The sequence below is a fragment of the Crocodylus porosus genome, unplaced genomic scaffold, assembly GCF_001723895.1.
Source record: "Crocodylus porosus isolate Cpor-Errol unplaced genomic scaffold, CroPor_comp1, whole genome shotgun sequence".
NCBI lineage: Eukaryota > Metazoa > Chordata > Crocodylia > Crocodylidae > Crocodylus > Crocodylus porosus.
The window spans coordinates 9,401,401-9,426,002 of NW_017728927.1; the positions used below are offsets into that span (position 1 = coordinate 9,401,401).

General features: G+C 62.9%; 2 protein-coding genes across 10 annotated transcripts in view; one reads left to right on the plus strand and one right to left on the minus strand.

The window, feature by feature from the left end:
* Window positions 1-13,056, plus strand: part of SREBF1 (sterol regulatory element binding transcription factor 1) — a 14,679-nt gene extending 1,623 nt beyond the window's left edge. The window contains exons 1-19 of one of the 7 annotated variants that reach the window (XM_019541948.1): window positions 254-327; window positions 1,614-2,054; window positions 2,340-2,503; window positions 2,614-2,754; window positions 3,354-3,572; window positions 3,751-3,865; window positions 4,274-4,503; window positions 5,061-5,265; window positions 5,463-5,647; window positions 5,910-6,171; window positions 6,428-6,594; window positions 6,914-7,082; window positions 7,688-7,796; window positions 7,997-8,106; window positions 8,472-8,604; window positions 8,890-9,052; window positions 9,686-9,871; window positions 10,619-10,730; window positions 11,272-13,056. In XM_019541948.1, the coding sequence (XP_019397493.1) occupies window positions 309-327; window positions 1,614-2,054; window positions 2,340-2,503; window positions 2,614-2,754; window positions 3,354-3,572; window positions 3,751-3,865; window positions 4,274-4,503; window positions 5,061-5,265; window positions 5,463-5,647; window positions 5,910-6,171; window positions 6,428-6,594; window positions 6,914-7,082; window positions 7,688-7,796; window positions 7,997-8,106; window positions 8,472-8,604; window positions 8,890-9,052; window positions 9,686-9,871; window positions 10,619-10,730; window positions 11,272-11,495 (3,354 nt within the window). In that variant the 5' untranslated portion in view covers window positions 254-308 and the 3' untranslated portion in view covers window positions 11,496-13,056. Of the gene's footprint in view, window positions 1-253; window positions 328-1,613; window positions 2,055-2,339; window positions 2,504-2,613; window positions 2,755-3,353; window positions 3,573-3,750; window positions 3,866-4,273; window positions 4,504-5,060; window positions 5,266-5,462; window positions 5,648-5,909; window positions 6,172-6,427; window positions 6,595-6,913; window positions 7,083-7,687; window positions 7,797-7,996; window positions 8,107-8,471; window positions 8,605-8,889; window positions 9,053-9,685; window positions 9,872-10,618; window positions 10,731-11,239 lie in introns of those variants that run through there. The other 6 variants (XM_019541949.1, XM_019541944.1, XM_019541946.1 and 3 more) reach the window with 6 other exon arrangements.
* Window positions 13,057-14,763: 1,707 nt separating this feature from the next.
* The window catches only part of RAI1 (retinoic acid induced 1), a 110,209-nt gene continuing 100,370 nt past the window's right edge, over window positions 14,764-24,602 (minus strand). For all 3 annotated transcript variants that reach the window (XM_019541952.1, XM_019541951.1, XM_019541950.1), the window contains 3 exons: window positions 21,434-21,527; window positions 19,696-19,745; window positions 14,764-18,156 (listed from right to left, as the gene is read on the minus strand). In XM_019541952.1, the coding sequence (XP_019397497.1) occupies window positions 18,142-18,156; window positions 19,696-19,745; window positions 21,434-21,527 (159 nt within the window). In that variant the 3' untranslated portion in view covers window positions 14,764-18,141. The remainder of the gene's footprint in view (window positions 18,157-19,695; window positions 19,746-21,433; window positions 21,528-24,602) is intronic.

Sequence of the window (24,602 nt, forward strand, 5' to 3'; positions counted from 1 at the left end):
GGGGATCAGGCCCCGGGCCCCGTCTGTCCGTGCCGGGCCCGGCCCGGCGCCCGAAGGGTTAACGTGGGAACGCCCGCGAGTAACCCCGCCGGCAGCGCGGGGGTTAAGGCGGCTTGCCCTGGAGTAACCCTGCGCCATTCAGGTCGCGAGGCCGGGCCGGCGCGCGCTGATTGGCCGAGCGCGATCACCTCATGCCCGGGCCCTGATTCACAATTCCAGCCGCGCGCCCGTCCCGGAGGGGCGGGGGGCGGGAAGGGCCCGGCCCTTAAAGGCGCCGCGCGCCTGCTCCCCGGGGCGCGGCCGCGGGGATGGAGTGCACCTTCGAAGGTACCCGGCGGGGTCGGCCCTGCTGCCAGGCTGCAGTGGCGAGAGGGGCTGCGCGCTGCCCCCTGGGCAGTGCAGCCTGCTGGGGCGTCCTGGCGGCGGTGCCCGCTGGGCCCGGCCCTGGGTGCCGCGGGCCTGCCCCAGTTTGCAGCAAGGTGCCTGGGCTGAGCCCTCCACCTGTGTCCGGCGGCACGTGCAGAAAGGCTCCCCTCCGTCGGGCAGCGCGGGCGGGCGGGCGCCAGGACTGCGATGTGCCACGGGACCTCCGGGGTTTGGGGCACCCCCCGGCCAGGCGCGCGCTGCTTAGCTACACGCTGGCGGGGCCAGCCCCGATCCTGACCCCTGCCCTCCGGGTCCCGGCTGCGCGTGAAAGCAGGCTGCTGTGCGCCTGGGCTCTTGCTGGGTGTCGGGCGAGCAGGGCTCGGGCAGCTCCCGGGGGCTCTGCAGGGGACACCTTGGGAGAGTGGAATGGGGGCCAGTCCCTGCTCGACGCCATGGCCCTGGGCACATTCCCCAGCCTCGCTGTGCTGCAACCCCCCCGCGTGCCCCGTGGGGAGAGGATCGTGGTCCTGCCCTTCCCTCTGCCTCGGTCGGGGCCGTTGGGGCTGCAGGTTCCCCCCAGGCTGCCCCTGCCATCCCCTTGCTGCTGGGATGGGCAGTGCCCCTCTCCCCTTGAGGGCTAGCAGAGGGGTTGCTCTCTGCTCCCCCCAGAGCTAGCCACTTTCTGAGCCCAGCTCACTTGTTTTCTTGCTGTGCAGAGCAGACATCCGCAGGCCTGGGGGTGAAAGCCCCCCAGCCCAGCCCTGCAGCCAGGAGGCTGGGCTGCAGGAGTGGGCTCCTCCAGGGACAACAGCAGGGAGGTCGGACCCCTCCCTGGGTGTGCCCCTGTCCCTGCAGCAGCTGGCCTTGGGATGCCCCCCGGCAGCTGCAGTTACAGCACCCGGCTGGAGGGATGGGGGATATCGGGCCTTTGCCCCAGCCGGGGCAGCCCAGGTGTTCCCAGCCCCGGGCGGCTGGCAGCTGTCTGCAGCACACTCCTCTTGCGGGGGGCGGGTAACCATGTACAGTGCTCTGTGGCCTGCATCTCTGGTCGGTACTGGGGTGCGGGGTATCCCCCAGCAGGTTGGGGTGTTTGGGTTTCTCTGCTCCATGCTCAGGGATGCAGGATGCTTGGGGTGGGTTCCCCACTTGCAGCGGGGGGGGCAGGAGGCACCGAGCCCTGCGTGTCCCCTCTCGCGGCTGGGCTGGGTGCAGGATCCCTCCTCAGTGCTACCTGGGCTCTTTTCCAGACATGCTGCAGCTGATCACCACCCAGGACCATGACTTCCCCGGCCTGTTTGACTCCCCCTTTGGCGCGCCGGCCGTCCCAGCGCCAGAGGCCAGCACACCCGCGGGGCTCCCGTCCACGCCGAACTTGCTCGATGACTTCCTGGGCACCAGCAAGGCACAGCTGCCCGCAGCCCCCGGGAACGTGTACCAGGCGCCCCCGCCCCTGCAGAACTTCCAGCCGCAGCCCCAGGCCCCGCTGCTGGCCAGGCCGAGCCTGCAGGCATCTCCCTCGCCGGGGGTCAAGGAGGAGCCCGCCGTGCCGCCCACCAGCCAGCCCCAGCCCCCAGCCCCGGCACAGCAGGGCGTGATGATGGCCCAGAGCTTCGTCCAGGCCCCTCAGCAGCCCCCACAGTTCCCCCAGCAGCCGCTGATGGGCTACCAGGGCCAGCACGGCTTCACCGGTGAGGCAGAGGGGAGGGTGGAAGAGAGGAGCCAGCATTTTGTAGGACCTACAATATCATGAGGCAGGCAGGGGTCTAGCAAGGCCCTAAGGGAGCTTGGAGGAAAATGGTGCCCCTTTGCATGGTACCTGGGGGGGCGTTATGGGCAACCGGCATGGCTTCCCGGAGCCTGGAAAGAGGTGACCCCGGGGGTGGGCTTTGAGCTGCTTGGAAGGAGCAGGAGGGTCTGTGGGGGAGCCCCTTCCAGGGGGTCCGTCCAGCCCAACCTCTCTTCTCTGCCCTCAGCAGTGCAGCCGGGCAGCAGCGGGCAGAGCCTGCAGCCCCCCCCCGCCCCGCTCCAGCCCGTTGCCCTGCAGACGCAGGTCCAGAACCTTTCTCCCCAGCCACTGATGGCCACAGCCACCCCCAGCGCCACCCCAGCCGTCTCCTCCCACATCCAGCAAGTCCCGGTGAGCGGGGGTCGGGGTCGGGGCCGGGGTGGGGGAATGGTGACAGGGAGATGCAGGCACAGTTGGTGCTGCCAGCCCCCCCCGGCCTTGCTGACCCCCAGTCCCCACAGGTCCTGCTACAGCACCATTTCATCAAGGCTGACTCCCTGCTCCTGACTGCCGTGAAGACGGACGTCTCTGGGGCAAAGACTTCTGGCATCACGTCGCTGGCCACCACCACGGCTGTCCAGTCCACCCCACTGCAGGTGCCGGTAGGTGCAGCCTCTGTGGGATCCTCCCCCCACTGCTCCCATCCCAACCTACCCTTACGCCTCCAGAGCAAGTAGGCAGCAGAATGGGGAATAGAGCCCAGATGCCTTGGCCGCTAGTCCGGCTCCTCGCCTCTCGGCACCGTGCGTGTTAGCTGCAGAGCCCCAGCCCTCGTGTACAGTGTGAAAGCAGAGCTGCAGCCCCCGTGGCACAGACTCAGCCCAGAGCTGGGGTTAACAGAGCCAGGCAGGTCACAGTCAAGGGCTGGACCCACACCCAGACCTCCCGGCGGGAATGCCAGGGTCCTCTGCTGCTGCCAGCCCAGGGTGCCCTTTGGTGTGTGCTTCAGAGTGGCATTGGATAGTGATGCTGGGAAGGGGCTGCAGGCTGGTGTTGGGTGGGGGCATCAGCAGAGATTGCAGGAAGTAGAGCCCAGGGCAGGGATACTGGGGGCTGGGAGCAGGCCGAAGGGACATTGGCAAGGGGAAGGCAGGGCCCAGAAGGGAGCAGGGACTGAGGGGCTCGCACAGCAGGGAGCCTTGGGGGTACCAGCTGGAAGACCCGTGCCTGCTGCTGATGCAGATACCTGCTTGCCCTGCAGACCCTGGTCAGCAACGGCGCCATCTTGGCCACAGTGCCACTGGTGGTGGATGCCGACAAGCTGCCCATTAACCGGCTGGTGGCCAGTGGGAAACCAGTCCTGGCACAGAGCCGGGGGGAGAAGCGCACGGCCCACAACGCCATCGAGAAGCGGTACCGCTCCTCCATCAACGACAAGATTGTGGAGCTCAAGGACCTGGTGGTGGGCACCGAGGCCAAGGTAGGCGTGGAGCAGGGTCTCGGGACTGGGTTCAGCCAGGTGAGGTGAGGGGGGTACGTGGTGCTCTCCATCCCTGGCTCCTCTCCTTCCATGGGGTGCTGGGGCCCACTGTAGACCTGCCCAGGCTTTGTTGGCCACGAGTGGCAGGCGCTGAGCAGCCTCCTTCTCCCCGCCACAGCTGAACAAGTCAGCAATCTTGAAGAAGGCGATTGACTACATCCGCTTCCTGCGGCAGACCAACCAGAAGCTGAAGCAGGAGAACCTGTCGCTCAAGCTAGCTGCGCAGAAGAACAGTGAGTCCCCGGGCGACGTCTCCCTGGCGGGGGCATGGGGGGCACGGGCACTGGGGGGCTATGGGCAGGGTGGGTTGGAGCCCATGAGCACAGTGAATTGAGTCTCAGCTGGGTCTGTGCTGTGGGGACCAGAACAGCGTTGGCACGTGGGTGCCGCGTGTGGGCCAGGCATGCGGCAGAGGGTCTGAGGCAGGCACTGCTCCTAGCAGACTAGTCGGCATAGAGCCGCTCTCCCCCGTGACCCCTGGCCTGGTCGCTGCCCCTGCTGCCTGGGGTGAGGATGGGCCCAGTGCCCCCGACTTGGCCCAGAACCCGGGGTGGGCGCTGTCCTTTGGCGCTGGCTCTGCCCTTGGCCTGCCCTGGGGAACTAATACACACCACCCCGCCTCGCTCCTTTCTGTCCCCTAGAGTCCCTGAAGGACCTGGTGGCCACGTGTGGTGCTGGGGGAAGCGTGGACACCCCCATGGAGGGCATCAAGCCGGAGATGATGGACATAATGTTGACGCCACCGCCCTCGGATATGGGCTCCCCCTCCCACAGCAGTCCCCTCTCGCTGAGTGGCGGCAGCAGCAACAGCAGCAGCGACTCGGAGCCCGAGAGCCCGCTCTTCGATGACAGCAAGGTCCCACAGGGCGGGGTGGGTAGCAGGGGGTGGACCCTGGGCTGGAGAGTGCTGGGGTGGGGACAGACACCTAACCTGGGGGGCAAACCTGAGGCACCGTGCTGCCCGCAGCCAGGTCCTGCACCAGATGCAAGACGCAGCAGGGGAAGATCCTGACTCCAAGCTCCAGGGACACTGGGCCAGACCGTCTGTGTTTGTCCTGGGGGTGGGGACCCTTATCGCAGCTGTCCTCTCCTGGTAACGTGGGGGAGTCTCGGCCCATCTCTGCGTTCAGTGGGGAGAAACCAAGGCACGCACGACTTGCCCAGGCAGTTGAGAAAAGGACTCGGGAGTCCTGGTGTCGAGTTGTGCTGAGACCACACTTCGTTTGAGCTGGAGACAAAAAGCCACCACCTGTGGAGCCCTTCACTGGCTCTTCCCCAAGGGGTGTCCTCTGCTCCCCTTGGGGAAGGTCCAGCCATCACCCGCCCCATGCCCCTGGAGGATGCACCTCTTGTCCACAGCAGCATGCTCCCCATGGTGTCCCCTTCAGCCCTGCACAGCGCTGACCCTGCTCTCTGCTTGGCTTCCAGGTGAAGCGAGAGCAGCCCCCGCTGTCCCCCAGTAGCCTGGGCATGCTGGATCGCTCCCGCATGGCGCTCTGCGCCTTCGTCTTTCTCTGCCTCTCCTTCAACCCCCTGGCCTCCCTCCTGAGGGGCGTTGGACCTCCGGCCTCCCCGGAGAGCTCAGGCCCCTCTGGCCCTGGCAGGAGCATCATGGGGGAGCCAGACTCCATAGGTAAGCTCGGGGGCCAGCATCCAGGTTGCTCCACAGCTAGAGACCTCTGGGAGTTGACCATGGCACTGTGTCCGGGCATGGCCATGGATGGCTCGGGGGGTACTTGCTGGGACTGGTGTCTGGGCCTCACGGGCAGGCAGTAGCAGTGATGCATTGTTAACCCAGCCCTTTGCTCCCTCTCTTTGCCTCGTGCCCAGAGGAGGCCCCGGGCTGGTTTCCGTGGCTCCTGCCCTCCCCGATCTTTTGGCTGCTGAACGTGCTGGTAGTGCTGGCTGCCTTCGTCCGGCTCTTCATCTACGGCGAGCCTGTCACCCGCCCCCACTCGGAGTCCTCCGTCCTCTTCTGGCGGCACCGCAGGCAGGCGGACCTGGACCTGACCCGGGTAAGGAGCAGCACTGCCACCCCTGTCCTAGTATATGGTGGCTGGCTCTGGGCTCCCAGTTCCACCCTGCAACTCCATGCTGCTGCTGTGAGCTGCTCAGGCCTGATTTTCTCCTTCCAGATGCCCATCTGGGGGCCCATCTTCACCTGGCAAAGCCCCACCCCTCCCTGCCAGCTAGCAAGACCTTGTCTCCATTTGCCCAAAGCCCCCTGTGCATCCCCCAGCATTTGCTAACTCCCCGCATGCCTGTTTGCCTTGACAGGGGGACTTTGCTCAGGCCTCACAGCACCTGTGGACGGCACTGAAAGCACTGGGCCGCCCGCTGCCCACCTCCAAGGTGGACCTGTCCTGCAGCCTGATGTGGAACCTCATCCGCCACGTGCTGCAGCGCCTCTGGGTGGGCCGCTGGCTGGCGGCCTGGGCTGGTGGCTTTCGGCGCGACCATGAGTTGAAGGCCGATGTGCGCAAGAGCTCCCGTGATGCTGCCCTCGTCTACCACAAGCTGCACCAGCTCCACATGACAGGTCGGGGTCGGCGGGGAGTGAACAGAGCTGGCGTGGGGTCGGGTGCTGCGTGAGGGCTGGGCTGGAGGGCTGGCTCAGTGCTCAGCTGGGCCCACGTCCTCAGTCCTGATCGTAGCCTCAGCCGGGGTCCCCTGGGAGCTGGGGAGCCTCTGCTCCCTACCTGATGCTGCTGGGCCAGACTCGCCCAAGAGGCTGAGCTCCTGGGAGCCCCCAGACCCAAACCTGGGGCTGACGGCCCCTTGCCTGCCTTCTCCAGGGAAGCATGCAGGAGGCCACCTCCTGGCCATCAACATGGCGCTGAGCGCTGTCAACCTGGCTGAGTGTGCCGGTGACACCATCTCTGTGGCCACACTGGCCGAGATCTACGTGGCAGCTGCACTCCGGATCAAGACCAGCCTCCACCGGTGCTTCCACTTCCTGTCGGTGAGTCATGGAGGGAGGAGGCACACAGCTTCTCTGCGCCCTGCCCCTGCCATCGTCCCACGCCGCAGACACCCACTTGTGCCCACAGTCCTGTCCCGGGGGGCTCTGCAAGTGGCACCATTGCACTGTGTGCCCATGTCTTTCTGGAGTAGCCCCCTCCCTGCTCGGCTCTGCAGAGCTGGCTGTCAGCCCGTGCCAGGCATTTCCCCCTCTCTCCCTTCCAGACAACAGCATCTGGCTGCTGGGTGCCATCTCTTGGGAGACCCTGCTTGGCCCCTTCCCTCCCGACAGGGCTGACCTGTGTCTGTCTCCCCTGCAGCGCCCCTTCCTGTGCAGCGCCCGGCAGGTGTCCCTCTCGCACAGCGGCACTGTGCCTCCTGCCATGCAGTGGCTCTGCCACCCCCTGGGCCACCGCTTTTTTGTTGATGGGGACTGGTCGGTGAAGAGCACGGCAAGGGACAGCATCTACAGCTCCACCAGCAACCCAGGTACCCCCGCCCTACAGCCCCGTGCTGCACATAACCCAAGAGATCCCCTGATGCTTGGCTGCTCCTTCCCGTGATTGCCAGAGCTGTGTCCGTGTCCCCTTTCACTCCCGTCTGCCAGTGCCCCTCTGCCCAGGCTCTGGGGTCTCCACCCCCTTCGCCAGTGCCTTTCAGCAGAGGCCCCCAATCCCCTGCTTCCCTGCACTGTTCCAGCCCCACAGATGTCTCTGCTATGCCAGGCCTGGGCTCCCCCTGCACCCCTGCCCTGGGATGTAGGAGCTGGGGCCTTTGTCTTTGCGAACATGGGCCTCTCTCGCAGGACCCAGCTTGAGGCACTGAGCTTCCCAGGTACCAACTGGGCACCTGCTGCTCCTGGGTCACTACTGCAACTAAGGCCCACCGTGCCATTGTAACGAAGGCTCTGGGGCATGGAGAGTCCTTGTTGGGGGCCCAGTGCCTGCAATAGGGGCAGAGCCCCGAGCACCGTCCACTCCCAGCTCTCGGCAGGATGGTCTTGCAGGGAGGTGCAGTGCTCAGAGGAGAGGGACGTGGGGTTGCCCTTAGGCCCCCAGCTCATCTGATAGGACCTCTCCGCTTCCCCGGCCCAGTGGACCCCCTGGCCCAGGTCACCCAACTGTTCCGTGAGCACTTGCTGGAGAAGGCGCTGTGCTGTGTGGCAATGCCGGAGCCAAGCCCATCTGCCGCCCAAGGAGAGGGGTAAGTGCCAGGCAAGGCCTCCACCCCTGCTCCTCCCTGCAGATCCCTGGTATTGTCCTGCCAGGCCACCACCCCTGGCTCTGCCCCTGGAGCACCCCCGACTTGCAGGGAGGGAGCTGGGTAGGCGTCCCTGGGGGGTCTGCTCCTGTGTTCTGTGCCCGTCTGCTGCCACTAACAGCCCCTCTCCTTGCTGGCCCCAGGCAGTTCTCCGACGCCCTCGAGTACCTCCAGCTGCTCAATGGCTGCTCGGACGCGGCTGGCACACCCAGCCGCACCCTCTCCATCGGCTCTGACATGGCTGCCGGCACGGGTAAGGCCACCACTGAGACGTGGGGCTGGGGTCGGGGTCACAACACTGGGAGAGCCGTGGGGTTCAATCTGGAGCCTGGCATGAGTTACGGGGCCTGGCTGGGAGCAGCAACAGCAACTGCGTGTCGGGGGCCTGGGGCCCATGGGTTGTGTTGTTTGGGGGCAGAGGTGTTATCTTGGTTTCCAGTCATTGGGGTGAGGCTGTGTGGGGTTGGGGGATCGCTGGATCCTGCTGTGCAGGGCAGAGCTAGCATCTTGGTTGGCTGCAGTGGGGGAAGCCATGGGGGTCCTGTGGAGGGTGGGTTGTAGCAGTTCCCTAGCAGCAGTTGTTAAGGGATGCCATCTATACTGTGTCCCTGCCCGCAGGCACTGACCCCGTTGCCAAGTGGTGGGCATCCATCATCACCGTGGCGATTCACTGGCTGCAGGGGGACGACGAGGCGGCAGAGCGGCTGTACCCTTTGGTGGAGACCATGCCACGAGCTCTGCAGGGCTCTGAGTGAGTGGTGGCTGGGGGTTGCCAGTGGGAGGGCAGACAGTGCCTCCCTGGGGCAGCACTGGCTCTGCCAGGGAAAGCTACTGTGGGTATGGGTGGGGGGAGAGCCATAGTGACAGGCTTTACTTCCCTTATCACACGTCACCAGAAGCTAGGGGCCAGGGCCAGTGAGCTCAGCAGCTTGGGATCTGGGCAGCTGTGTCAGGCAGAGCAGGTGCCCTCCACTGGGGGAAGCCCCAGCCCATGGGTGCCATGACCTGACCATCTCCTCCCATTCCCTGTGTGCAGGAAACCCCTGCCCAGGGCAGCCCTGCATGCCTTCAAGGCTGTGCGTGCCTTGCTAGGCAAGCAGGACGGCAGCCAGGCCAGCCTGAGCCAGTGCGAGAAGGCCAGCGGCTACCTGCGTGACAGCCTGGACCTCGGCTCGCCCACCAAGGGCACCTTGGACAAGGTGAGTCCCTGGTTGCTGCCTGGCATGGCACAGCAGGGTGGGTGGGATGGCAAGGGGTAGTCAGCAAGGCCAGGCCAGGCCTATCCGGCATGTTCTTGCCAGTAATTGCACAAGCCACGTAGCGCATGCTGCGTTGTCCCTGCCCCTGGGTGGCAGCCACCTCGGGGCAGAGTGCACAGCCTTGTAGGGAATCCAAAGCCAGCATGCATCCAAAGTCCCGTGTCTGGACAGCCCCAGGAAGCTATATGCAGGGCATGACGACAGGGCAGCGCAATGCAGCGGCCTCAGCTGTGGTGCATTGTAGTTGCATTGCATGTGTCACAGAGGTGTGCAATGCCTCTGCAGTGCAGCCCAGAAGAGGCTCCTCTCAGCACCATGCGCCAGCCTGGCCCAGTCCTGCAGCTCAGGCAGGGCCCAGGGTTGCATCCCCATCTGAACCCTAATTCCCCGCCCTGGCCAGGGGGCATCCCTGAGGGACCAGCTGGGTTCTGTTTGCAATGGTGGGGCCAAAGCCCTGTCTCCATGGAGCCCTGTGCCCCACAGCTGGCAGCTCACCAGGGCCTGGCCCTTTCTCCTGTTCACGAGGCTGCCTGTGCCCTGCCTGCCCCCCTCATTGTGCCCTCTCTGCCCCAGGCGGTCCAGCTCCTCCTGTGTGACCTGCTTCTGGTGACCCGCACCAACCTGTGGCAGCAGCAGATGAACGTGAGCCAGCAGCTGAGCTGCGTCTACCAGGCCTCAACCCTGGAGCTGCGGGGCTTCCAGCAGGACCTCAGCAGTCTGCGGCGCCTGGCCCACACCTTCCGACCGGCCATGCGCAGGGTGAGCCCGGGGTGGCGTGGGGCAGGCTTAGCTCTTTGACTGCCTGACTCTCACCTCTGTGAGGGAGAGTCTGCTTTCCAGCTGGCCTGGAGCTGTGCTGGGACCAGCTGTCCCACTATGGGTCCTTCCCAGGCTTCTGGGCTTCGCCGGTTGCCACATGGGGCCAGGAAGGACTTACTTTTCCCCTCCTACTGCTATGTGTCAGGATTTGTGATTTTTGCCTTTCTCAGAAGAAGCATTAGTTGTTGGCAGCAGCCAAAGCCCAGGATTTTGCCTGGGCTGTGCCAATGCTGGCGCTTGAACCCAGGGGTTCCTGGCTAGAGGGTCTTGCCCCTTCCACTCAGAGTGAGACTGATGACAAATTTGGGGTCAGGAAGGAGGTTTATCCCCTAGTCAGACTAGTATGGGCAGGGGGGATTTTTGCCTTCATCCGTAGCAGAGCTGTGGCCTCTTCCTGAGATCCCTTGAGCATATATTAACTTTTGCAGTAGCAGGATGTTGGCTGTCATGGTCGCCCTGCTTTACCCATGGTAGGGTTGGGTGTTCTGTCTTGGGTCACATCAGGGTTGACTCTGTGGTTTTGCTAAGAACTTAGACAACGGATTTGTCTGGGATTGTTTGGGGAGGCCTGATCCTGCCTCAGGCAGGGGTTGCATTAGGTGTGACCTCTGGAGGTCCCTTCCAGCCCCCCTTTATGATTGTGTGGCGGGTACCCAGGCACTGATTCCTCCTGTGGGCTGCCCTCAGGTGTTCCTCCATGAAGCCACCGCCAGGCTGATGGCCAGAGCCAGCCCCACCAGGACCCATCAGCTGCTGGACCGCAGCCTGCGTAGGAGGGGGACACAAAGCAGCAAAGGAGGTGAGTGGGCAGCCTGGCACCTGGGGCCAAGACCCAGCACCTCCGTGACACAGAGCAGCCCCAGCTAGTCAAGGCACAGACTGGGAGAGCAGCCAGTGGGAGCAGGGGACTGCATGCCTGTGCCTCACTATCCTACGATGCCAGTGCTCGCTGCTAGGGCAGCGGCTGGGCTGAGTCATGCAGCCTCCTCCCTGGCACAAGGCCACATGTTTCTGGCCCTGTAGGCAGGGATTAGCTCTGTTCCCAGGGTGTCACGGGCAAGGCTATTGCTAAGGCAGCTGCGGGCAACCAGGAGTGAGGGGGCTGCATGGGGATATAGGGAGATTAGCAGGGGTGCCCGCAGGTTCTCAGTGCAGCCTGCTCTGCATGGTGAACATGGGTAAAGGGCCTGGGAATACCCAGATCTGTGTTGGTGCCCAGCGCTGTGAGGGCTGGTGCCCCCCACAGGCCCTGACCCCTGGATGCCTATCAAGGGGGCCCTGTTCACATCGGAGCCTGTCTGTGCTCAGCCCAGGAAGGGCCCTGTGTTCCACTTTTGCAGCTGGCGAGCCAGAAAGCCATCCCACGCCGCGTGAGCATGCCGAAGCCCTGCTCCTGGCCTGCTGCTACCTCCCGCCGAGCTTCCTGTCGGCCCCCGGGCAGCGCGTGGGCATGCTGGCAGAGGCCGCCCACATGCTGGAGAAGCTGGGAGACAAACGGACGCTCCACGACTGTCAGCAGATGATCATCAAACTGGGCAGCGGCACCACAGTCACCACTGGATAGCGCCACCCCCCATGGGGCACCCCACATGCCATGGACCACGGGGAGGGGTACGGAGGCTTCAGCTGCACTGTGGCCAATGTGCCCTTGGTTAATTGCCTGAGACATTCGTTATGACTAGTGGGAGGGGCTGGAGCAAGGGGGCTGGGAGCCAGGACTCCTGGGTTGTATTCCTGATTCTCAGGCACCTGTATGCGTGGCTCAGCCTTCACCGGGGTGTAGACCCTTCCCTACCTCAGGGGTACCGGTCTGTGGGGTGGGGCAGGAGGCCTGGTAGGACGGTGTTACAGAACTAGTGTTATGACCAGCCAAAGGGACCCAAGGGGCAGTCAGGAAAGGTGGGTACTAGCAGGGGTCTCTGGTGGCTGAGGACTGGCCCTTGCCCCCACAAATGGGGGCGCAGCCTGCCCCTCCCTCTAAAGGTGATCTCCCACCTCCCCTCAGGTGTCAGCAGGAACGGGGCGATTAATGCTTCATGGTTTATGTGGCTTTGGGACATGTGGGCACCCCTGGCTGGGCTCCGATGCCCATGCCTCGTGCCTGGTGCTGGGAGACAGACCAGCAGTGCCTGGGGGTCGCTGATACCCCACTGCCCCTCCAGCGGTGATGCCAGCCCCCACCTCCAAGCCCCCCTGCTGTGGGCCCTGTCCGGTGGGCACGGGGCAGTGGAGACCTCTAGCGGCACCTTCTCAATATTGCAAGCACTGGATCCTTCCAGCCCTTCCCCTCCGCCCCTGGGCCTGGTTGCAGGACCATGCTGCAGCCTCTCTCCACAGGTCCCTGCTGCTGCCAGAGACATTTCCCCACACTGGCTCCCAGCTTCGCCCTTGCTGCGGTACACCCCAGTATTTAAGCAGGAAAGCAGCCCCGCGAAGCAGGGCCTTGGTCACCCAGCGCCTGCTTGGCACATGCACGTGGCATCTCCCTGTGTGGGGGCAGGAGACTGGTGGCTTTTCCAGGGCCTCTGTGGCAGAGGGGGCAAGATGATACCAAAAAGCGTGTCCTGGCAGAGCCATCTCCCGGGACTGCACGGTTCTTCTGGGATGCCAATCCCAGTAGGGCGCCAGCCACTCGTACCCCCGCTCCCATAGCCCTAGAGACCGCCGGGGAAGGGGTCTGATCCTTCCTGCTGGCACCTGTTCCCCTCTGAGCATGGAGCTGGGCCAGGCATCAGCCCCAAGAGGCTCAGGGAATGAGGCAGGGGTAGGCACAACTGGCTCAGGGCAGCAGTCCCTGGCCCCAGATTTGTCCCCTCTTCCTCCCTGTGCCAGCCACAACCGCTTCCTACTCTGGCTGGGATCCTGGGCCATGTTTGTGTTTGCAGAGGGCTGTTGTTGCTATGGCACTTAGACTGGTAGTGATGGAGGGGGCTGGGGGTGCAGGGAATTGGCCCTGTTCGGGTGGGAGACGTGGCTGGCAGCCCCCGGGGCCGCGCTGTACATAGCCACTGCCTCCCCCAAGTGTGATTTCCCTCCTCGCCCTGCTCGCTGCCTGCGTTTCCTTTTTAAATGGTATTTTCATAGTTTGAGAGTTTTGTACAGATGATTAAAGCCAATTATTTATAGCCTTGCGTGTGCTGAATGAGGGGGTGGGCGAGCTGTGGCCCCCAAAGCTGGGAGAAATGCGGAGAAGAGCTGGCTACCCCAGGCCCCTCGAGACCAGGAGGGGACAGGCAGGGCTGGGCTCCCAGGCTGATGGGAGTGGGAGACGGAGGAGCGGATGGTGCCTGTAGCGCTCCAGACCTCTGCTGTTCCCTACACCCGTCCCCCCGCCCTTGATCTCCCTTCCGCCCCCTTTGCTTAGGCACAGTATGAGGTGCTATGGGGACACCAGTGTCCCCAGACCTTGGCTGAGGGCTCTCATCCCTCCACCTCCACCTGAGCCCAGGGCGCTGCTCCCCTTTGCCCTTCTGCAACGAGCAGAAGCTGTGCCTGCTGCTGGCAGGGCCAGAGCTGGTGGGATTGAGGCAAGCAGGGGTTGCCAGGTTGTGAGCACCCTTCCTGAAGGGCTGGGGGTGGAACCGGGGTCCTGGGAGCGACCTGAGGAGCCACGACGATGGGCTCCACGTGAGCTGCTACCACGCAGCAGAGAGCCCCGGGTGCTCCTGCGGCCAGTTGGCTGCAAGCATCAGCGCGGGGCCCCGCGGCCCTCAAGAAAGCAGATCAAACATTCGGGAGGTGTAAACGGAAAGTATCGTCGTGCCATTTATAACTCCATGGTGCATCCGCGCCTTGAATCCTGTGCCTGGGTCTGGTCCCCACAGCTCCCAGAGGATGTAGGAGAACCAGAGAAGGGCACCGAGGAGGATTCGTGGCACGGAGGGCAGGCGAGACGGTTTAGAAGAGACGCTCGAGGCCGGGGGGACAGGAGATGGGTTTACAAAAAGCAAAGCGGTAAAGAGAAAAATAGGGATTTATTATTGACTCTTCTTGCACCATAGAAGAACGAGGGGTCACAAAAGGAAACCAGTAGGTAGCAAGGTTAAAGCTAACACGAGGAAGCTCCTTCTCACCCGGCGTAATCAAAGCGTGCAACTCGCGGCCGCCGTGGTGGCGGAAGCTGATGGCTTTGCCAGCTTCACGAAGGGACGGGACCCGTTCCCTTTTGGTGTCCACGGCCATCGTAGAGGACAGTCTGGTTTTCTGCTACTCCATCCTCTAGCGATACAAAACCCGATGCCTTGATGTCCTCTATTTTTCTCTTCGAGAGGGCAACAGGGCGTCTGGTTTTGTATCAAGTGAGGGCGACCGGGCTGTCCTCTGCGATGGGCACCCTAGCTGCCATGCAACGGGAGATGTGGCCTGCTGGACCGGCAGTCTGACCCAGTCCGTTGTGTCCGCCAGGCCTCGGCCCCCTCTCTGCCTAGCTACGCGGGAAGGACGGCCACCCCCTCGCAGTGTTGAGGCGCCCGGTCTCGGCCACGCCGGCCACCCCCGGAGACGAACATTACAGCGAGCTGGCGGTCAGGGTCAGGGCTCCACGGGCCGTCCCGAAGTGTGGGAAAAGCTGGACCCTACCCCCGACCCCCACTCCTATGCAGGGCGGGTGAAGGAGACCCTGCCCGCGAGCGCGGTGGCTGCGTGGACGCGAGCAGGACAGGGTCCAGGCGCTCCCCCACCAGCCCTGGCCATCGCGTGCGGCAGCCTCTGACGGCCAGGACAGACGAGGGAGCGGGGTAGGGGAGAGACCCCGAGCCGCCGGGCGTCCTTCACTGTCGTCCTTCCCCAGGGCCCGGGGCTGGGGAAACACAGGCGAAGCGGAGGCAGCCACGTACTTCCAAAACAATCGTTGTATCTTTATTGACGGGTTTTTTTTTTTTTGAATGCAATGACCTGTTTTTTACTCTTAAGGAAAATAAACATCTTTTAGAAACAGCTTGTTACACACAATCTTCAGTGTGAAGCAATATACTAATAAGAACACTAGTCTTAACATTTACAGTCTTCATATATATTATATATATGTATATGTATACATATATATACACTATATAATGAGGCAATATATAATACACACAGTTTACCATTTTACAGTCATATGTACAAGATGCCACTAAAAATAGCCAGGATTTCAGGCAGCGATGCCAAGGCCGCAGAGATTCGGTTCAGTTTCTGGGGGCCGAGGCCGGCTGCTGAAACGACAGACATTTCTTGGCCAGCAAACCTTGAGGGCAAGGTCTGGATGAAATGGCAAGCAACGCACGGCAGCAGTGACAAGCGCGAAAGCACCACAACCAAACAGGTCACGACTGGCAATTGGCTTGGCCCGGCATGGCGCTGGGCTCGGGGTTGTGGACTGGTGACAAATAGGGCTCCTGCCTTGGCTGCTTGGGGAGGGGGCAGCGAGGCGATGGCTTTGCGGGAGGAGGGGGGGGTCACGGCTCACTTCCAACCATGTATTGCAACCCAAGTGCAGTTGGAAACCTATGTACATCATATAGCCTTATCTATAAAGCACATATATATGCTATACATGTTTTTTATATATATATATTCCTCCCCAGATGGAGTCAGTCTTTCCAGCGTATGCATTAGGTCGGCGCTGTGCTGCACGAAGGCCTCCCAGCACCCTCAGATCCATTCAACAGCCACCTCGGTGAGCCCCGGCCCTGTTTGGCGTGCAGCTGGCTCTGGGGAGTGTTTTCACGGCCAAGCACCAAGGCCTGGTTATAGAAAGCTCCTGCTTGGGGAGTCTGGCAGGGCTCCTCCTTATTCAGAACAAACCAGTCACGATCCCCCCCCAGCCAGCATCCTTCTCCTGACGTCACAAACGATGGACTGACATCACGGAGCCACTGAGGGCATCGCATGTCACGAGAAATGGGCTGTGACACCGTGGAGCAAATCAGGGGGGAAGCAAAATGGGTGGGGAGACGGGTTATGGGGATGTGCAAATGCCCCTGTAGCCAGCAACGGCGGGGAACCAGCGTGGGCTGTCCATGCACGATGCAGGCGGGTGATGCGGATGTGGCGGGGAGGGAAGGAGTTGGGAAATGGCGAGGCTCTCTAGCAAGGGGGAAGCTAGGATGCGGGTGTTGGAAGGGCAGCGATATGGGCTGGCTGGAAGCGCCCAGCCCAGTCCCAGAAGCGTCACCTCCTCGCCCTTCACACCTGCATCCCTGCCGGCAGGGGCTGCTGCTGGGCTGGCTCACACGAGGGATGCCCCAGGCTGCACTGTCTACTCTGCTCAGCGGCTGGCATCTCTGTGCCGCCTTCAGGGAGAGCACCATTCGTCCCCTGTCGCTTTGCCCGCTGCTGAAATGCAGCTGGGTGACGGCAACGGCTGATCTGTGCACAGGAGCTGCTGCTCTAGCAGGCAGCGCCCTGGGCAGGGAGTCTGTTTGATGTCACATCTGAGAGATGGCCCCTTTGATCCGATGCAGGGGCTGAGCTCAGATCTTGCTCGCTGTCGCCATGCCTCTTCCTGCAGCATGTGGAGGGCACTCGGGTGGTCTCCCAACCGCATGCAACCCAAGGCGTCCCTGCTGGGTGGGCAACATCAGCTCATCGCTGCCTGGAGGGGTGGAGCTAGCTGCTCAAGTCAGGCTCTCCTCCTCCTAAACCAGCCACCAGCCTCTCCGAGGTTCCTGCTCGGTCCCTGGTTACTAGCGCTGCGCTGTTCTGCAGCACGAGCAGCAGCACAAAAAAAAGGGCAGACATCACCAGCACGAGCGGCTGCGAGGACGAGAGCCCTGTCGGGCCAAGCCGTGGGGGAGCAGCATAAGATACCAAGGGGAGAATGAGCTGATCTAAGCCCTCTATCAAGCGAGACCAGCGCAGGCATGACGGCACCTTCCACAGAGCAGCATGACTGTTCCTCAATACGGGGAATGGAAGCGAGGGCCGCAGGACAGGGAGAGCCCAGGGACAAAAGCAAGCAGGAGAGGGGTGGGAAGCCAGGACGCCCCTCTTCCCCAGCCTGCAGCTCAGCACGCCCGACGGGATGAAGCAGCCCAGCGGCAGCAGTGGCACTCGCCGGTGGCCGTGGGGCAGGCAAAGCTCGAGGGCAGGGTCGTGGGGAGAGCATGCCACCTCCTCCTCCCGCCGAGGCTCGCGCCTCCCGTGCCAGCCCTGCCATGGGGAGCAGAGGGGCAGCCGGGGAGGTGGGCTGCCAATGCAAAAGAAAACCTCAAATCAAAATGAAATGGAAACGCGCCACGTGGTTGGAGCAGCAGGCCATTTCTTCATCTCATGTCGCGCACATATATACAGACGGACACCATGAGGTTTGCTGAAGGCAACATCTCAGATCAGATCAGTGAGATATGGAGGACTGGAACGCTCGCAGAGTCCAGCTGTTCCAGAGTAAGACAACATCGTCAGGAACCCTTTACACGGTGCCCCCCGCCCCCCACCCCCCAGCCCGCCCTGTGCAGCTAGCGTCAGCTCGGGAACGTAGTCTGTGTTTGCCGCGGGTGTGTTACTTGCATCGTCTGGGAGCGGAGCCGCCGTCGTCCGCGCTCTCCGGGGCCCAAGGGCGTAAACGGGTCCCCTGGCATCCCAACGCAGCCCTGGTACCCAGAGTCCACTTCCCGGGGAGGCCTTGAAAACGCTCCAGGCCGGGTTTTACCAGGCCCTGGTCCCAGGTGAAAGGTGTGAGCTATCAATGTCACTTACAGGTCCTACAGGAGCGGCAGCGTGAAAACCTGGAGCTGGGTTGCTTTGCTCACCTGGACTGGCTTGGGTTAGCGTCCAGAGGAGAGAAGGGGGGACGGCCCGGAGCTGGGGTCGTGTGCCCACCAGGCACGGCTCGGCAGACAGCTCCCGGGAGGCGGAGAAGAGCCTGGCGCTGGATTTCCGTGCCCGTCTGGAAGGGCTCTGGGTAGAGTTTCTTGAAGAAGGTGAAGAAAAGCCTGGGCCTGGATCTCCTGTGCCCATCCGGAACGGCTCCGAGTGGAATGACGGGGCAGAAGGGCAGGAGCAGGACCCGGCGCTGGATCCCCGGGGCCCCACCAGGCTGTGCAGCGGTGCCCCGTCCTCCCAGGGGAGCGCTGTTGCAGGGGGTAGACGGATGGATGGGTGCAGCTGGGTCCCTTCGCCCCTTCCTCTTTGATTTGTGTTTGCCTTTTCCTTCGGACTCTTCTCCCTCGCAGCCATGGCTGAGACGTGAGATGAGCACCTGGGTGGGCGACCGCTTCCCAGCTGGCGGATTATAAGGGATGCCTCTGCAAAGCAAGCGGAGCGGGTTAACGAAGCGGTGTCGAAGCGGTTAACCCCCTGCTTTCGGGGAGCCCCCCCCCGCCTCAGCCCCTTTCTCCAAAGAGGGGGACAAGCCACGGCAGGGCCAGGGAGGGGAGCCAGCGTGGCAGGGCCTGCAGCACTCCAGTCCTGGATTTGCCGGCGACTGGGCTTGACGCAGCTGGGCCCTGTTTGCTGACAGCTGGAGGACTCCCTTGGTTCATTCACGGGGAATAATTCATGCTCACCTACCACAGGCACAGGTTAAAAAAAAACCAAGCTCCTGCCAGGCTACAGGCCTGGATTTATAGCCTTCCCTTCCCCTGCAGCCACTGCCCAGCCCCAGCCGCCAGGCTCAGCCCCGCTGGGGGGCAGCAGCGCTCCCAGCACGGCCAGCCTCACCCCCCTCGGGCTCAGGCCCCTGCAGCCATCTGCTGGGTTTCTGGCATTCACGCTCCCCCCGCTTGCCTTCCTGTCTGATGCTGCCATAGAAAGAGACCTGTTCACCCACTCCACGTCCTGCCCCTGCTCTTCCTCTGCTGGGGGAGGCGTCCGCTTCTCCAGCTGTTCTGCTGCAGGCCCAGGGCTGGCAGCCTCCAAACCACCGGCTGCCACTGCAGCCTGACAGTCCTGCCAGGGGGGTGCACGGGGCCCTAGGCCCTTCCCTTCGCCTGGGGGACACCGGGCTGGCCCTGTGGCACCCTGCCCCGCATGCGCATCTGTTTCTGCCCCTGCCACCATGCACTCCATTGCAGTGGCATGTCCCAGCTGGGCTGGCAGCACACCCCTGCCCCCCCATCCCAACATGCAGCCCCCCAGCTTTCCCCAATCCCCTCCCCAAGCTGTGGGAATGTTTTCAATCTGGATCCTGGCACCACAGCCTTGACCTCCCCTCTAATTGCAAATAATAAGGTGCACATGCTGGAGCCGGGGAAGGAGAGAGAAAGGCAGGAAGTGCTTTTAGCACTGATTAAATTATCAGGCCCTTGGTCAGCATTTGGAAATGAGTTACTCCGGGAAGACAAAGCCCTTTAGTCCCAGCCCTTCTCCTGTTTCTTCTTGGGGAGGTGGCGGCAGCAGCAAAGCCACCGCCTGCCTGCCTGCCCTCTTCCCCCCTCTCCTCCCTGTGCCAGTGTGATGGGCAGAAAGCCGATAGCCGGGAGACATGAGGCAGCAGCAGCGACGCGGGTGCAAATGGCCTGTCTGCCTTGCCTCCAGGGAGGGGGATGAATGGCAGAGGCCAGGGCAAGCAGGCAGGCTTTGGAAAGAGGCTGCAACTCCCGGGCCTGACCTCCAAGACACCTTTGTGCTGTCTGGCCCTGTGGGGCAGAGCCCGGTGGGGGGCCTGGCTTTGAGAGCTGGAGCCAGCCCCCAGCGCAGGGCTAGGGATGCCCTTGGCCCCGCAGCCTGCATAGCAACAGGCTCCGACCGTGGGGCCTCCGGGTCGCAGGCAGGGTGGTGCTGGGGCTCGGGGCAGGGACGGACTCGGTGCCGCCCGGCTGTCTGGCGGCGGGCCCTGCACTTACCTTGTGTTTGGGACATTTCAGAGAGAAACTCTCTTCAGTTAATAAGCAACCTGCCAAGAGAAAGGAGAGCGGTGTCTCAGTGCTGGAGGGGCAGCCACTGCGGGAGCCCCCCAACTAACCTGCTGCAGGGTCACAGCCTTGCGGCCCCCCTCCCCTTCCCCTCCGACGCGCCTTTCATCTCCCACGCACCGGCTCCGGCGCCTTTGGCACGGCCATTGTCCTGCTCGCGGAGGGGACTGAATGGAGCTCAGTCTAGCATCCATAATGCCGCCGCCTCCGCCAGGCAGAGGGGCCGCCCCTGGGCCGTGGGAAACCCGGGTTACCCCGCTGAGCCCTCCCCGCTCTAGGAGCCCAGCTTGCAGCCGGGAGTGACAGCAACCTGCCTCCCCGCCTGGCCCGTCGGGAGCCGTCCGAGGGTCCTGCACAGCTCCCCCGGTATGCCTCATCCTGAACCCGCAGTGTGCGGGAACCCAGTCCCGGGGGTCCACAACCCTCTGCCAGAGACCTGGGTCCCACTAGGTGTTCCCAGCTCCTGCCCCACCCCCCAGCCATCAGCATCCGGCTGGTGGACGATGCCGAGACTGGCCAAGCTCACTTCTACCTGGAGGCTCAACCGAGGGCTGAAGCGGGCTCTCTACAGGATGAGCAGGCAGGTGGTCATCCTCCCCCAGCCTGATGTCCTCGGCAGCCAGCCAGCTCCAGACATGGCCCGTGCACCTCACCGGTGCTGCCAGAGGACTGGGGGGATAGCTGGGAACAGGGCTATTGCCTTTCCAGGCCTCTCCTCTCTGAGGGGAGGCTGCAAATGGAGCCGTGCACAACGGCTGGGATGTTAATGGGAACACCGCCCCAGGCCAGGGCTGCTCACTTCGCTCTGCCTTTCCGTACAAGCCTTCTCTCCCTGCAGCCTTCAGGGCTGGGGCCAGGGGAGCCTTTTACTGCATCCCCAAGAGGCATCTGATGGATTTGCAACAGAGAAGCTGAGCAAGTCTCCCATGCCCTCCTGCCCTGGTGGGTGCCTCAGCAAGGTCTGCGGCACAGGCTCAGGCCTTGGATGCTGACATGTCACTGGTGGCACTGCCCCAAAATGACTTCAAGAGCTGGAGGTTTTTGGCAGCGGGCAGCATCCGTGCCTGGCCAAATGGATCCAGCTCAGCCACAAGAAGAAGGGGTCGGCGGGTGCACGGGGTTCAGCACCCTTCCTCCTGGCCTCTTCCCAGCTACAGAGCCTCCTGCGTGAAGGTCACACTGGGTCTCACGCTGGGCGGGGGCAGGTGTCAATCACCTCGCCCCTGCAGGGGAGCGCAAGTGCCGGCTGACTGAATGGCTCGGCCAAAGATTCACCCACAGATCCAGGCAAGTTGGCTCCCACCCCCAGCTGCAATCCCGCAGAGCCTTCACGTGGAGACTTAAGACTGACGGACCAACAACTGCCTGCAGCTGCTATATAGGGGGTGGCAGCGGGGCTAGGCTAGGAGGGAAGCTGGCCAGGGTAGAGGTGCCACGGGAGCCTAGGACTGCAGCAAGAGGACGGGAGCCAGGCTGAGCTCGGAAGGAGGATGCGCATGGGGCTGGGCTCTAACCATTGCTTTCACCGCCCTCCTAAGCCACCGCCGGGGGGGACGAGGGAGCTTTACCCCGCAACTCGCCTAGGACTTCCCACACAGGTCTTAGAGGGGCCGTGGCTTCTTCCTTACTAGGGTTTGGCTGTGCCCCTTCTGGCCCCAGCACGCCTTACCTGTGTCGATGGCACATGCGTAGTGATAGGTCTGGGCACATCCCTTGTGGCAGCAGCCAACGGTTGCTCCTGTTTGCTGGCAACTCGAGCATTTCTTTAAATCCACCGGAGGGGAAGCAAAGAGAGAGAGAGAGAGCCGTGAGGCCTGGCAGAGCGGATCCTGGCCACGGCCAGCAGCACTTGCCCTCTGCCCCGCAGGAAGCCTGCCCAGCCTCACGCTCTGCCGTGTGCAGGTCCTGACCCCCAGGACTGCGATTCGTCGTTAAACCCACGTCCCACGTCCCTCCACTGCGCATCTGTGGACAGAGGCTGCTGCCACTGAGTGGGGACCGGCCCCTTGCACCTCCCGGGACAGCCCCTGGCCCCAACTGCGTCGCACGGCGCAGTACAGTCTCATGCACACGCTAGCTGGTACCCCCAAGCAAGGGTTGCAGCCCTTCCCCTGAACTGTGGCACATGGTCTTCATGACTGCACTGCTCCCAAGTCCCCACGACACTGCCCAGGGGGATCGGGGGCTGCACCAATGATGCAGCTTCATTACAGGAGCCTCCACCACTGCCTGCTGGCCCCCGAGGGCAGTGTTTGCTGCCTGCCACCTAGACAGCCGTGCCCCACGACCACCAGACAACCGTGCCCTCCTGCCAAGGGCTTCCGAGTGCTTCACGGACGGGCACTGACCCTTGCAAGTCCCCACGGGCTCAGCCTTCACCATTGCTCATTTCACAGATCGGCACAGTGAGGCACGGAGAGGAGAAAGGCCACCCAGGGCAGTCGGTGGCAGCGCCGGGCCCAAATCTTGTGCCTTGAGATCAGACTTCTACTGCACAGGAAACCTGACGGATACGAGCTGCCGTTTGCAGGGAGCGGTGCCACCCGAAGCCTCTCCGAGAGTGACAGCACTTAGCGGGGGGTCGACAGGCGGCGGGGGAAGCCTACCCCACCAAGCAGGGATGCAGCAGCGCAGCACTACGCCCAGGAGGAGGAGACGAGAGGCCCGCGGAGACCCATTCCCTATCACCGTGGGGAGCTGACAGTGATGGATACATCCCTCCCCCCAGCCCTGTCCCAGGGGTTCACCTCCCACGTGGGGCATGCTTCTCCCCGTGCTTGCACCCTTCCCACATAAACGACATCGCTCCATGTCCACCCCTGGGCTCAGAGGCAGCATCTGGCCTCTCCACGCTCCCCCTCGCCCTGTGACTCAGCAGTTGGAAGGGATGTTATTTATAGCCACCAACAGGCGACATCTCCAGGCGCAAGCGATGAATCTGGGGGGTCGGAGAGGAGGACCGGTGAGCGATGCCCAAGGGGGCAGTTCAAGGGGCAGGGGGAAAGCTGGGCTTCAAAGGCTTTGCCCCTGGCGACTACGATGCTATGAGGCATCCTCCAAAAGCAGCAGCTTGCTATGCACGCGCCACGGCCCTGCACCTACTGCAACTTAGCGCGCCGGGGACCAAGCAGGGGTATTCAGAGCAGGTCCCTGGTGCTATTTATACCCTTTGATGGGCCAGCCCTGAATGGGAATCGTTCAAGAGGGGCAGGCAGCCCTGGGCCACTCGGTCACTGCAGGGACAAGTCGGGATGAGCCTTTCAGAAGCCCCCGCCAGGGAGGATGGGGCACACGTGGGACAAGGTGGGGTCCCTGCGATGAGCAGCTAGTAAATGCACTCGCTGCATTAGCGCTTGCCTATGCTGCTCGTGGGAGGCACGTGCAGAAGGCCGGAGACATGCTGGCGCGCTGCTGCCCGGCTCGACCAAGGCCAAGGTAGCTGGCCAGCCTTGGGCTGCTGGAGTCCCAGGAGCCATCAGCTCCGCAGTGATCTGGGTTGGTCAAATCAAATCCCATGAGGGTTGGAAGGGACCGCAGGAGGTCGCAGCTAGTCCAACGCTGGCTCAAAGCAGGACCAGCCCCAACTGCATCCTGATGGCCAGCACAGCCCGATGACGTTCACCCAGCTATTCATGCACGGAGCCCAGCCTTTTCACAAGGCAGCTGGGGTGTCTCTTAGAAGGACGCAGACATCCAGCCCTGACGCAGTGATTTTGAGTGATGGCGGATCTATCCTGGCCCTTGCTTCCAGTGGCTTATTGCCTTTCCCGGGCACCTTCCTGGCCTGACATGCAGCAGAGGAGACGGGGAGCAGGAGGAAGCGGTGACCCTTCTTGGTTCCCTGCTACCCGGTCCCACGGCCGTCCTAGCTGCTCGCTCTCGTCTGTCGTTTCCACCACTGGGGCCCCTCGCCAGACAACACCTGTTTCTTTCTCCCTTTATTCTGTCTCCAGTCCTTCCTTTCTGTTTCTAGCCTGGGACCCAAGCCATGTGGCTTCAGTGAAGAGTGGGTGGGTTGGCTCACTTTCAGCGAGTCTCAGCGTCCCCAGGGTGGGGGGAATGCTGACGTTTTACTGGGATAGGAAGAAGCCCTCTCTTCTCCAAAACCCCCGTGCTTTCGCAGGATTCACCCAAGAGGCCTGTTTTTGCCACCGATTCAAAGCAGCACAAGTCTCGCTGAGAGGCAATGAGACTTAAGCTTCTCAAGTCACTTGGATGCCCTTAAAAACAGGGCCTCCTGTTTCCAGCTCTAGCCTGGGCCTTATCCTCGGTGCCAGGATGCCTTCAGGCTGGTGAACCCTGCTTCTGCCAGTGCGTCATCTTTAACGCTTTGAAAGCCACGTTTCTCAAGACAATCCAGCAGACTGGCACTGCTGCTCGCTGGGCTTTGTAGTAACCGGCCATTAAACCCAGTTACCTCCAAGTGCCCAAGTTGTGAGTAAGGGCCCAGCGGTCTCGTGGCGGGTCAGGGAAGGGCTGCATGGGAGGCTGTGGGCAGGTGGGGGTGATGTAGCAACGCTGTGAACGTGACCGGCGCAGAGGGCGTGGGGTGCGGAGAGGGGACATGCACAAGCACCACGAAGAGCAGTAGCTAGGGCTCGCAGCGTTGCTCCTGCCTTTCCAAAGGGGAGCGGGGCCGGCCCCACCCGCCACAACAGCTCCCACTGAAACGGTCTGGGCAGGGTCCGGCTGGCGCGAGGGTAACAAGAGGGAGCCTCCTTTCCCTCCTCACGTATCCACGAATCCTGCTCTAAGCCCAGGAAAGCCAAGAGAGGCTCTGTATAGGGCCAAACCCTGCGGTCCTCGCCCAGGCTGGAGTCCCAGTAGCAGCAGGGAAA